Here is a 9,923-nt window from a genome sequence, read left to right on the forward strand (position 1 = left end):
AAATCCCTTCCCATGGACGTCGAGGAGGTGCCACTCCCCGGCACGCCGGAAGAAGGCAGTACAGCAAAGTGCAGACTAAATATTGTAGATCCCTTCTGTATGCATGTATGTTGAACTTCTTTTGCACGGTACGGAGCCAATTGTGCAAATTGGAGGGATCAACACTCATTAACTTAATTTGCAGAGGACTGCAGAGCTTGGCTAATTGTTGGTGTTGGCTCACAGCCTGTATGCCTGAGGTTCCTCAGCGATGGTGAGATGCAATTTGCAATGAATGATGACGCGATATGAAACTAAACATGAGTATTATCAATAGGTGATGTTTTAGTGCGTTAAACGGTGGCTGGATCACACGCATTCAGAGGTTCTGATTTGTAATCATCTTGAAAAGCGTGTTACTAAATTTCTGCCAGTAGATGAAGGCGCTATTTTAGTTAGTATTGGCGATGTAATGCGGGTTAAAGCTTGCGCACAAATTGGAGGCTTTGGAAGATAAGCCTATAGAGGTGTTTCACGATAACATGCCATGTCACTTTCATGCAGTAGAGAAGCAGCAGCTCGCCTGCGTTTAAGTGACTCGGTACAATGGTGAGCACAATGCTTGATAAGTAGGGACGTGCTCACCCAGCCATGGATAGAACTAAATAATGAAGCAATTCTGCTGGAGCTTTTCTTTTGTTGGCGGCAGGCTACCTATCTGTAATACCCAATTCTGACGTGGCATTGTGCTTGCCACTCACCCCTTCATGTGCCATGCCGGCCTGTTCAGGCTATATGGGGGATCTTTGTGTTTGTGGAGAGAGTGAAGAGTTTTACATACCTGGGCAGTGTGCTCATGACCAGCTCCGGTTTGACAACAGAGGTCTCATTCCGAATCAGTCAAGCGGCATTAACTTTCCATCAGTTGCGTAAAGCTACCTGGTCTGTCACTCCCTATGAAGCTTCGGATCTTCTCGGCCAGTCATGCCCTCCCTTCTCTACGCTTGCAAAATGTAAACCCCCCTAAAGGAAAATCTTCCCTGGTTAGAAACATTTAGGCTGGCCTGCCTACGATCCATCCTGGGTTTAACCAGGCTGGATTGTGTGAGGAGCTCACAGATCTTTAAAAGATCTGGACAAAATCCCATCGGTGAGCTCCTCTGGCAGGCAAGGTTGCATTAGTTGGGTCATGTAGCCCACATGCCTAAACAGCTTTTGTTCAGCCAAATAGAGGGGGCTAAACGAGAAGAGATGGAGTGATGTGGTACAAGAGGATGTGGAGCTGAGTGGACTGGTACCAGTGGTGTCTAGATCGGCCTAATTGGAGGAGGCTCGTGAATGCTGCTGCTGGGCAGTTGGGTGGCTGAAGCACAGCAAGTTGGCACAGTACGGGGCACAGGTGGTGCATCGGCCATTCATTTCAGTCAGTGGACCCCTGGCACCTGGGTCTGCCCCATAACCTCCTACCAGTGGGCCTTCGGCACTTCACGTGGCCTCAACATGCACATAGCCTGGCACAAGCGATGTGGTGAGGTCACCGCCACTTAGTGGCGAATGGCGGTTGTTGTGTCGACCTGTATGGGTGGTCTGTGTAATGTAAAGGAAGTGTTTTTGGCGGCCGCAAAGTCCTAAACTTTTTAATGAAAAACAAATGGAACAGGTTCCCTCTTGTGAACAGCACTTACTCCAACACAACATTGAGAAACAACGCGCACCACGGTAACTCCCGGGTCGGCCGCAGCGAGATTCTAAACGGCAAACCCCTCTGTGCCGTCACGAGCGCCGCCACCATCGGCCTGTCCCCCCTCCCCCGAACGCCAACGACGACACCTGGTAACCTACCCGCTGGAAAAAATTAACGGTGCTCAAGCGGTAAATGTCATGGGTTTACTCTCCAGCACGCAAATCTGCGGGGTCGAAAGCGGGAGCTCATCGGCCACGGTTTATAGCAGCAGCTGTCAGAGTCGGGATCGAACCCACGACCTCCTGTAGACCGGGCGAGGTAGTTAACATCTCATAGCCACTGTGGTGATGATGATGATGATGAGAGAGTGAGAGAGACGCAAGCTCCAAATATACGGCAGCAGCTGTCAGAATTGGGATCGCACCTACAACCTCCTGTAGGGCTGCACGGATTCCTCCAGTATAGACAAAAGTTTCTGATGGATGTGAAAGTGACGTAACCCTATGAGCCCCACCCGGCACGGCCAATGGGAGACGTTTGTCACGTGAACGGAGTGCGGTCGTTCAGTTACTGCCGCTGGTGGTGATCACCAAGCGGGACGTCAAACTCCACTGTCAACGTTGTGGGTTTGCTCTCCCAGAACACAATTGGTGTGCGCTAAAGTAGTAACGAATTGAAACTATTAAACTCAACAAATTTATTTTTCATTTTACCAGGCCGAGGACCCACCGACCCACGCAGCTATTTTCATAAGCGACCTGGCCATCACAAACGATAGCTCAATGACGCGGCGTTATCGTCGTCGTCGTGCGTGAGAATCTCCAGCGAGCGGCTCTCCGAACACAACTGACGGGGGCGACGAGGCGCGCGCTCGCACGCGTGGACCCCGTGACGCTTGTGCACGACGTGGTTTTTTGTATTTGTTTGTCGCTGTAACGTTTTTACCCCGGGGCCCCCGACCAGAAGTCTGTGGGAAAAGAGCTTCACAGCTTGTCGGATTCCTACCTCCAGCGTAAATAAATATTTCCGATTCGGATTCCGTTTGCGCTCAGAGGAGGCAATCGACTGGCGGTGACGACGAGAGGCTCCTGCCAAGCGCCACAGGGTAGTAGGCAGATGACCTGCGGGCAGCGTTAAGACCACAGGAATCTGATGAGCGGTGAGGCCAGTGGGCAAGGTCCTTTTTGCGTCGTTTTTTTTCCCCACGAGTTTTTTTTTTGGGGAACCCCTTGCGACCGCATTGGAGGGCGAGGAGGCGGGCGCGAAGGGAAGGACTCTCGCGTTGTTACCGGGGGGAGGTCACTTCCTGGCTCCGGTCACCGCGGCTTTGGCGGGGAAGGGGAAGCGGAGGAAGCCGTCGGATTGCGGCGACCTGCCCGGGGGGCTGCCGTCGAAAAACAACGGCCTCGGCGCAAACTCCGTCCCCTCAGGGCGGCAGCACGGAGGCGTCTTCATCATCCAGCTCCACGCGTTTCCCTCCGCGCCTTGCGATGTTCGCGGGGTCGACGTCTCTGCTACAGGGGGGGGGGGGGGGTGGGGGAAAAAATTACATTACGTACAAAACGTCACCGTATGAACCTATCCCCATTTTCCCTGCTTGGTCGGTTCCTAACAAAGTTCAAACATATCATTACCAGAGTTGTTTCTTTTCGTTTGCATTTTTGACTGCTTGTGTTGTGGTTATTGCAAACATGATTCCTTGTATAAAGGTGTCAGTTTTTGTTGTGCCAGCCAAAAGGGTAAAAACCTATTCCTATATCTTGTTACTGGCAAAGGAGGTCTCATAATGTAAAGGTTTACCCCGAGCCCTCAATACTCCCTGATGGTGCGCTGTTTTTGAGTTGTACGCCTTTTGGCGTCTTCTGGTCCAACACCAGTGGAGACTAGGCTCTAAGAAAAGCCGTCTCGGGTGTGGACCAATCAAATTCAAGGACAGTGCATATTATTATCAGAGTTGTCTCTTTTGTTTGCATTTTGACTGCTTGTGTTGTGGTTATTGCAAACATGATGCCTTGAATAAAGGTGTCAGTTTTTGTGCCAGCTAAAAGGGTAAAAACCTATTACTAAAGTTCAAACGGCCCTACCGAATCTCACTATGAATGGCGAGGACGCCGCGCCGTTCAGAGCCTCCTCCTCCTCAGCGCATCTCCCCTCGTCGATAGCGGAGAATCGCAGGCGGAGGCGATCGTAGGAGACCTGCAGTTTCTTCTGCTCCCGGTCCCTCTCCAGCAGTTTCTCGGCAGCCTCGTTGTACCTCTTCTTGAACTTGGCCAGCTCGCTCTTGGCAAGCGAGAACTGCCGCTTCAGAGTGGCGACCTCCGTGACCTTGTTCTGGATCTCCTGCTTGAAGCGGTCCTCAGACTGCACCCTGAGCCTCTTTGATTTCACGGCCAAGTGTTCCTGATACAGTCTCTCCTGGTGCACCTGCGAGATGGAAAATTTGATTAAACGTATTTTTTATCGGTTAAAGAGCCGTACGCGCAAGGGGACTTACGTGTAGAAGAATAACTCGGTTAGCGAAGCCTCTGGGAATGACGAAGCTCCAAAAAAAAATCGAAAGAATGAAAAACAAATATTCATAATTTTCAATTTAAAGCTTTCGTGACTGCAGGGATTCATCTTCTGGGTTCTTTCGGTAAAGTCACCACGTAGAATTGAGATAAAAAAATAAAACAGAATTTATTCTGTAATAAAAATTAAAATAATAATAACATAATAAATTCTGTTATTATTTTTATTATTTTATCTCCATTCTACGTGACTTTACCGAAAGAACCCAGCAGGAGAAAAATATTCATAAATCACGCAAATTAATTCAAGAGTGACATCTTAAACGCTGTACATGTTCTAAGTAGTGCCACCGATAATAGACGGACTAAATATTAACTGCGTCATTCCAATGGTGCTCGCTAAATAAAGAAATGCCTCCAAGTCTTTTTGTCTCCGAGTTAGTCACTACTTATGTTTGGAGTTTGCACGTTCTCCCAGTGGCCGTGTGGATTTTCTCCAGGTCCTCTGATTTTTCCCTCCCAATGTTTAGAAACGACATCTAACGCGTTTTAGAGTATTTGACTGCTGTAAATTTCCACGTGATGATAACAGCCGCTTGGGTTGGGCTATCATTCGTGATGGCCAGGTCGCTTCTGCAAAAAAAAGAGGTTACGTAGCTCAGTGGGACTTTATCCGCTAAAATATAAAACATTTCAGTTTGTTACTTTTTAAAAATAAATTTTATTTTTATTTTTAAAAAGTCACCGATCCGTCGCCGATACCTGAAAGATCCAGAATGAAAGCGCCCGCGAACATATCTCCTGGATGACGTCCGGCCCTAGGCCCGCCAGCACCATGGACTTGTGCTCCTCGGGGGGGTTCAAGCAGACCCGCACCACGTCCAGGCTGCCGCGCGGCAAGGCGCCGCACGCCGGGCAGGCGGCCGCCCCCGTCTTGAACTCGCGTTCGCCGTCCTCGTCGCAAAAGAGATGCGAGCAGGAGGTGACCCAGGCGAAGTCGCCGACAATGCGCCGGCACTTCCTCAAGTTGCACACCAGAATTTGTTCGTGCGCCGACATTTCCTCCCCGCCTGACCACTGGCCCCGGGGGGTCGCCAGTTCTCCTGTTCCCAGTCGCCGCCGTTCTGGTGGAGGGAAACGAATCGCGGGTGAAACACGTTTTCGCATGGAGTGCGCGAAATGCGTTCGCGTTTTTTTTTTTGCGAGCTCCTGCCGTTTATTGACCGGCTCAGAGCTCCAGAGAGAGCACCGGGGTGCGGTCTCGTTCGTTAAGGGCGGCGAGAGATCTTGGTCAGCGTAATGACGGAAGCAAGTGAGGTACAGTACGATGGCGAAGCAAACAGAAATCAGTTGGGAGAGCGACGGTTTTAGAGGATAAATTGCTGAGCAGGGGGAGTGTTCTGACCTGCGGTTTGGTGAGTGGGTGGATGAGTTTGTGGGTGAGTGAGCGAACTTGTAAGTGGCTGATGGGCTGGGTGTATGCACGTTGAACTTATTTCACACCGTACAGAGCGAACCTTGCTAATCGGAGGTACGGGTAGAGGACAAGAAACAAAACACAAAGACCAGTGCAAAAGAAATTAGTCTTCAATCTAGATGATTTTAAAATGCACAGTTTCAGTGGATTCCTAATAGCGGAAGGAAAATGGTTCCAGACGGACGCAGAAGCGCATCTGAAAGTGCGCAACGCTTGCCCAAAAACCTCTGCGAGGGTGAGTGTGTTGTGACCTGCAGGGTGGTGGGGTGAGTGGATGGGTTTCTGGGTGAGTGAACTTGTCAGTGGCTGACTGGTTCAGTGAGTGTCTTGTTGTGCCTGCAGTTTGGTGAGTGGGTGGGTGAGTTAGTGGGTGAGTGAGCCTGTGAGTGGCCGACTGGCTTTAGTGTGCTGTCGTGACCTGCAATGTGGTGAGTGGGTAAGTGGATGCGTGCGTGGGTGAGTGAGTGAACTAGTCAGTGGCTGGTTGGCTCAGTGAGTATCTTGTTGTGCTTGCAGTTTGGTGAGTGGGTGCAAGTGAATTAGTGGGTGAGTGAGCCTGTCAGTGGCTGGCTGGCTTAGCGTGCTGTCGTAACCTTCAATGTGATGAGTGGGTGGTTGGATGAGTGAGTTAGTGGGTGAGGGAGCTTGTCAGTGGCTGACTAGCTGCGCGAATGTGCTGCTGTGACCTGCAGTGTGGTGGGTGAGTGAGTTAATGGGTGAGTGAGCTTGTCAGTGGCTGACTGGCTGTGTTGAGTCCTCACCACTTGAGATTGGGATGAATTGGGGAGGCCTTCGTTCCAGAAGTCGATTGACAATGGCAGAGGATAATGACTGCATGCCACACTCAATGTGCCGTCTGTATTCATCCGTATTGTTAATGTATGAATACGCCTGTTGCTCAGGAAAGCCCCACTGAGTCTCAACTCTTCTTCAGGAGGGGTCCTGCCAAGTTTGCACAAGAGGGGGCGATGTTGCTGTGATCCCTCCCACTGAGCCATTTCCAGGTAATCTTTTAGCTTTGGGATGTGGTTCTGGCAAGTACCAGTTCCACTGTGTTTGTGGGTTTAGCTATGGGAGGGAAACTCGGAGGAAACCAATGGAGATGACACACATGCCACTCTGTAGTACAGAGAATGATCACACAAACCATTGCCGGACAGCTGGGATCACTCCGTGTAGAGTGCTGTACAGTATCTAAATGTGTAGGGGCCATGCCTTTCGTGCGTACGCAAAAATCTGTCAAAACCTGACCCCGTACGCACGCGGACTTTTTACACCCCCCCCCCCCCCCACCTGCCTACGTACGTTCGCCTGACGCATCACCCCCCCCCCACCCCCTAGAATCCTGTAGAACGGCCGATATGTAATCCACGCAGAAACGATCAATTATTAATATTAACGTGTTTAAGCAAACAGATAGTCCACCGCCGGCTGCATTATTATCGAGGCTTCAACCCCCCCCCCCCCCATTTCCTATGCGTACATTGTGAGTAGACCCCCCCATATGCAAGCGTACGCATTTTGGGTATCCCCCTCCATGACAACGAACTAAATGGATGGCCCCGTATCGGGAAAAATCGGAGGACCCTGAGACAAATCCACACAATCAACATGGGGAGAGAGACGCAGACTCCAAATATACAGCAGCAGGAGCAAGCGTGGTCAGGGCCTGGGCGCGAACCGACGATCTCCTGTAGGCCAGGCGAGGATGTTAACATCTAGTCACCGTGATGATAACAGGCGAGGTAGTTAACATCTCCTAGTCACCGTGATGATAACAGGCGAGGTAGTTAACATCTCCTAGTCACCTTGATGACAACAGGCAAGGTAGTTAACATCTCCTAGTCACCGTGATGATAACAGGCGAGGTAGTTAACATCTCCTAGTCACCGTGATGATAACAGGCGAGGTAGTTAACATCTCCTAGTCACCTTGATGACAACAGGCGAGGTAGTTAACATCTCCTAGTCACGGTGATGATGACAGGCGAGGTAGTTAACATCTCCTAGTCACCGTGATGATAACAGGCGAGGTAGTTAACATCTCCTAGTCACCGTGATGATAACAGGCGAGGTAGTTAACATCTCCTAGTCACCGTGATGACGACAGGCGAGGTAGTTAACATCTCCTAGTCACCGTGATGATGACAGGCGAGGTAGTTAACATCTCCTAGTCACCGTGATAACAGGCGAGGTAGTTAACATCTCCTAGTCACCGTGGTGATAACAGGCGAGGTAGTTAACATCTCCTAGTCACCGTGATGATAACAGGCGAGGTAGTTAACATCTCCTAGTCACTGTGATGATAACAGGCGAGGTAGTTAACATCTCCTAGTCACCGTGATGACGACAGGCGAGGTAGTTAACATCTCCTAGTCACCGTGATGATGACAGGCGAGGTAGTTAACATCTCCTAGTCACCGTGATGATAACAGGCGAGGTAGTTAACATCTCCTAGTCACCGTGGTGATAACAGGCGAGGTAGTTAACATCTCCTAGTCACCGTGATGATAACAGGCGAGGTAGTTAACATCTCCTAGTCACCGTGATGATGACAGGCGAGGTAGTTAACATCTCCTAGTCACCGTGATGATGACAGGCGAGGTAGTTAACATCTCCTAGTCACCGTGATGATGACAGGCGAGGTAGTTAACATCTCCTAGTCACCGTGATGATGACAGGCGAGGTAGTTAACATCTCCTAGTCACGGTGATGATGACAGGCGAGGTAGTTAACATCTCCTAGTCACCGTGATGATGACAGGCGAGGTAGTTAACATCTCCTAGTCACCGTGATGATGACAGGCGAGGTAGTTAACATCTCCTAGTCACCGTGATGATAACAGGCGAGGTAGTTAACATCTCCTAGTCACCGTGATGATGACAGGCGAGGTAGTTAACATCTCCTAGTCACCGTGATGATGACAGGCGAGGTAGTTAACATCTCCTAGTCACCGTGATGATGACAGGCGAGGTAGTTAACATCTCCTAGTCACCGTGATGATGACAGGCGAGGTAGTTAACATCTCCTAGTCACCGTGATGACGACAGGCGAGGTAGTTAACATCTCCTAGTCACCGTGATGATAACAGGCGAGATAGTTAACATCTCCTAGTCACCTTGTAGATGACAGACGAGGTAGTTAACATCTCCTAGTCACCGTGATGACAACAGGCGAGGTAGTTAACACCTCCTAGTCACCGTGATAACAGGCGAGGTAGTTAACATCTCCTAGTCACCGTGATGATAATAGGCGAGGTAGTTAACATCTCCTAGTCACCGTGATGACAACAGGCGAGGTAGTTAACATCTCCTAGTCACCGTGATGATAACAGGGGAGGTAGTTAACATCTCCTAGCACATTCCAAACACTGCACAGCAATCGAATCGCTGGGGATGGGAGGGGGTGGTGTAAAACGTCGTATTTCCAATCAAAGTAAAATGTTGTGGACCCCATGAGGCTGATGAAAGTTTCGCCCTCACGAAAGCGACGCTGGGTCGTGGCTCACAGCGCGATACCAAAATAAAAAATAAAATAAATGAAATAAATCCATCACCTCACAACTTTTTGAGGGTTTCCCGCTCTTTTTTATTGTGTGTATTTAGTGAGACCCTCAGACGTGGTGTCTCATCACTACTATGAGGCGACTTTTAACACCCCCCCCCAGCGTGTAATATTGTTTTTGTTATTTATAAACACTCGGATTCCCGCACTTTTTATTGCTTGTTTCGTGACCTTCAAGGGGTGAGAAAAAAATTAAGGAAAAAAAACGCCTCAGACTCCGAAGTCTTAAAAAAAACAGACGTGTAAAATTGTATTTATAAATAAACTACTCGGCAACGTAAAATAACAGCCGCCCCACGTTCTCTACTTGATATAAACCCCGAAGTGTTTAATGTGATTTATAGGAAAATATAGTTTTGTATTGTTTTTACCTCACAGCAATCCACACACACACTGCAGCTGCGCTCGTGACGTCACGGTGGGGGGGGGGTTGAGGCGTGCGTGACGTCACGGTGTGGGGGTGGTTGCAGGCGTTCGTGACGTCACGATGCAGGAGAGTGGTTGCGGGCGACCGTGTGACGTCACGGACCCCCAACCCCCCGTCCAAGGACGGGCAAAAAAATATTCAATAGAAAAAATTTTCAGCTCATGATTATTAATCGTGAGGGGGGGGGGTTGACCCATGTGGAGTGACGTCACCCGCTCATGAATATTCATGAGGGGAGGGGTTCGGTACGTGGAGTGCCGCGACCTTCTTGTGCGTCGGTGTA

The 9,923-nt window shown here is 49.8% G+C and overlaps 1 protein-coding gene across 3 annotated transcripts; it reads right to left on the reverse strand.

The window, feature by feature from the left end:
- Positions 1–1,600: 1,600 nt before the first annotated feature.
- On the reverse strand, positions 1,601–9,642 carry LOC142918161 (E3 ubiquitin-protein ligase CCNB1IP1-like). Of its 3 annotated transcripts, none has more exons than XM_076062272.1 (4): positions 9,585–9,642; positions 4,936–5,297; positions 3,748–4,087; positions 1,601–3,177 (listed from the first exon to the last, which is right to left on the reverse strand). In XM_076062272.1, the coding sequence occupies exons 2-4, from the start codon at positions 5,230–5,232 to the stop codon at positions 2,963–2,965; spliced, it is 852 nt and encodes a 283-aa protein (XP_075918387.1). In that variant the 5' UTR covers positions 5,233–5,297; positions 9,585–9,642; the 3' UTR covers positions 1,601–2,962. The 3 variants fall into 3 exon arrangements, with proteins under 3 accessions (XP_075918387.1, XP_075918386.1, XP_075918388.1); XM_076062271.1 differs by lacking the exon at positions 9,585–9,642 and adding an exon at positions 6,412–6,580; XM_076062273.1 differs by lacking the exon at positions 9,585–9,642 and adding an exon at positions 6,412–6,582 and having other exon boundaries at positions 3,024–3,177; positions 3,758–4,087.
- Between the last annotated feature and the right edge of the window lie 281 nt (positions 9,643–9,923).

The sequence above is a fragment of the Petromyzon marinus genome, unplaced genomic scaffold (assembly GCF_048934315.1).
Source record: "Petromyzon marinus isolate PM22_M1 ecotype Great Lakes invasive population unplaced genomic scaffold, UKy_Petmar_22M1.pri1.0 PM_G_Scaffold_56, whole genome shotgun sequence".
Classification (NCBI taxonomy): Eukaryota; Metazoa; Chordata; class Hyperoartia; order Petromyzontiformes; family Petromyzontidae; genus Petromyzon; species Petromyzon marinus.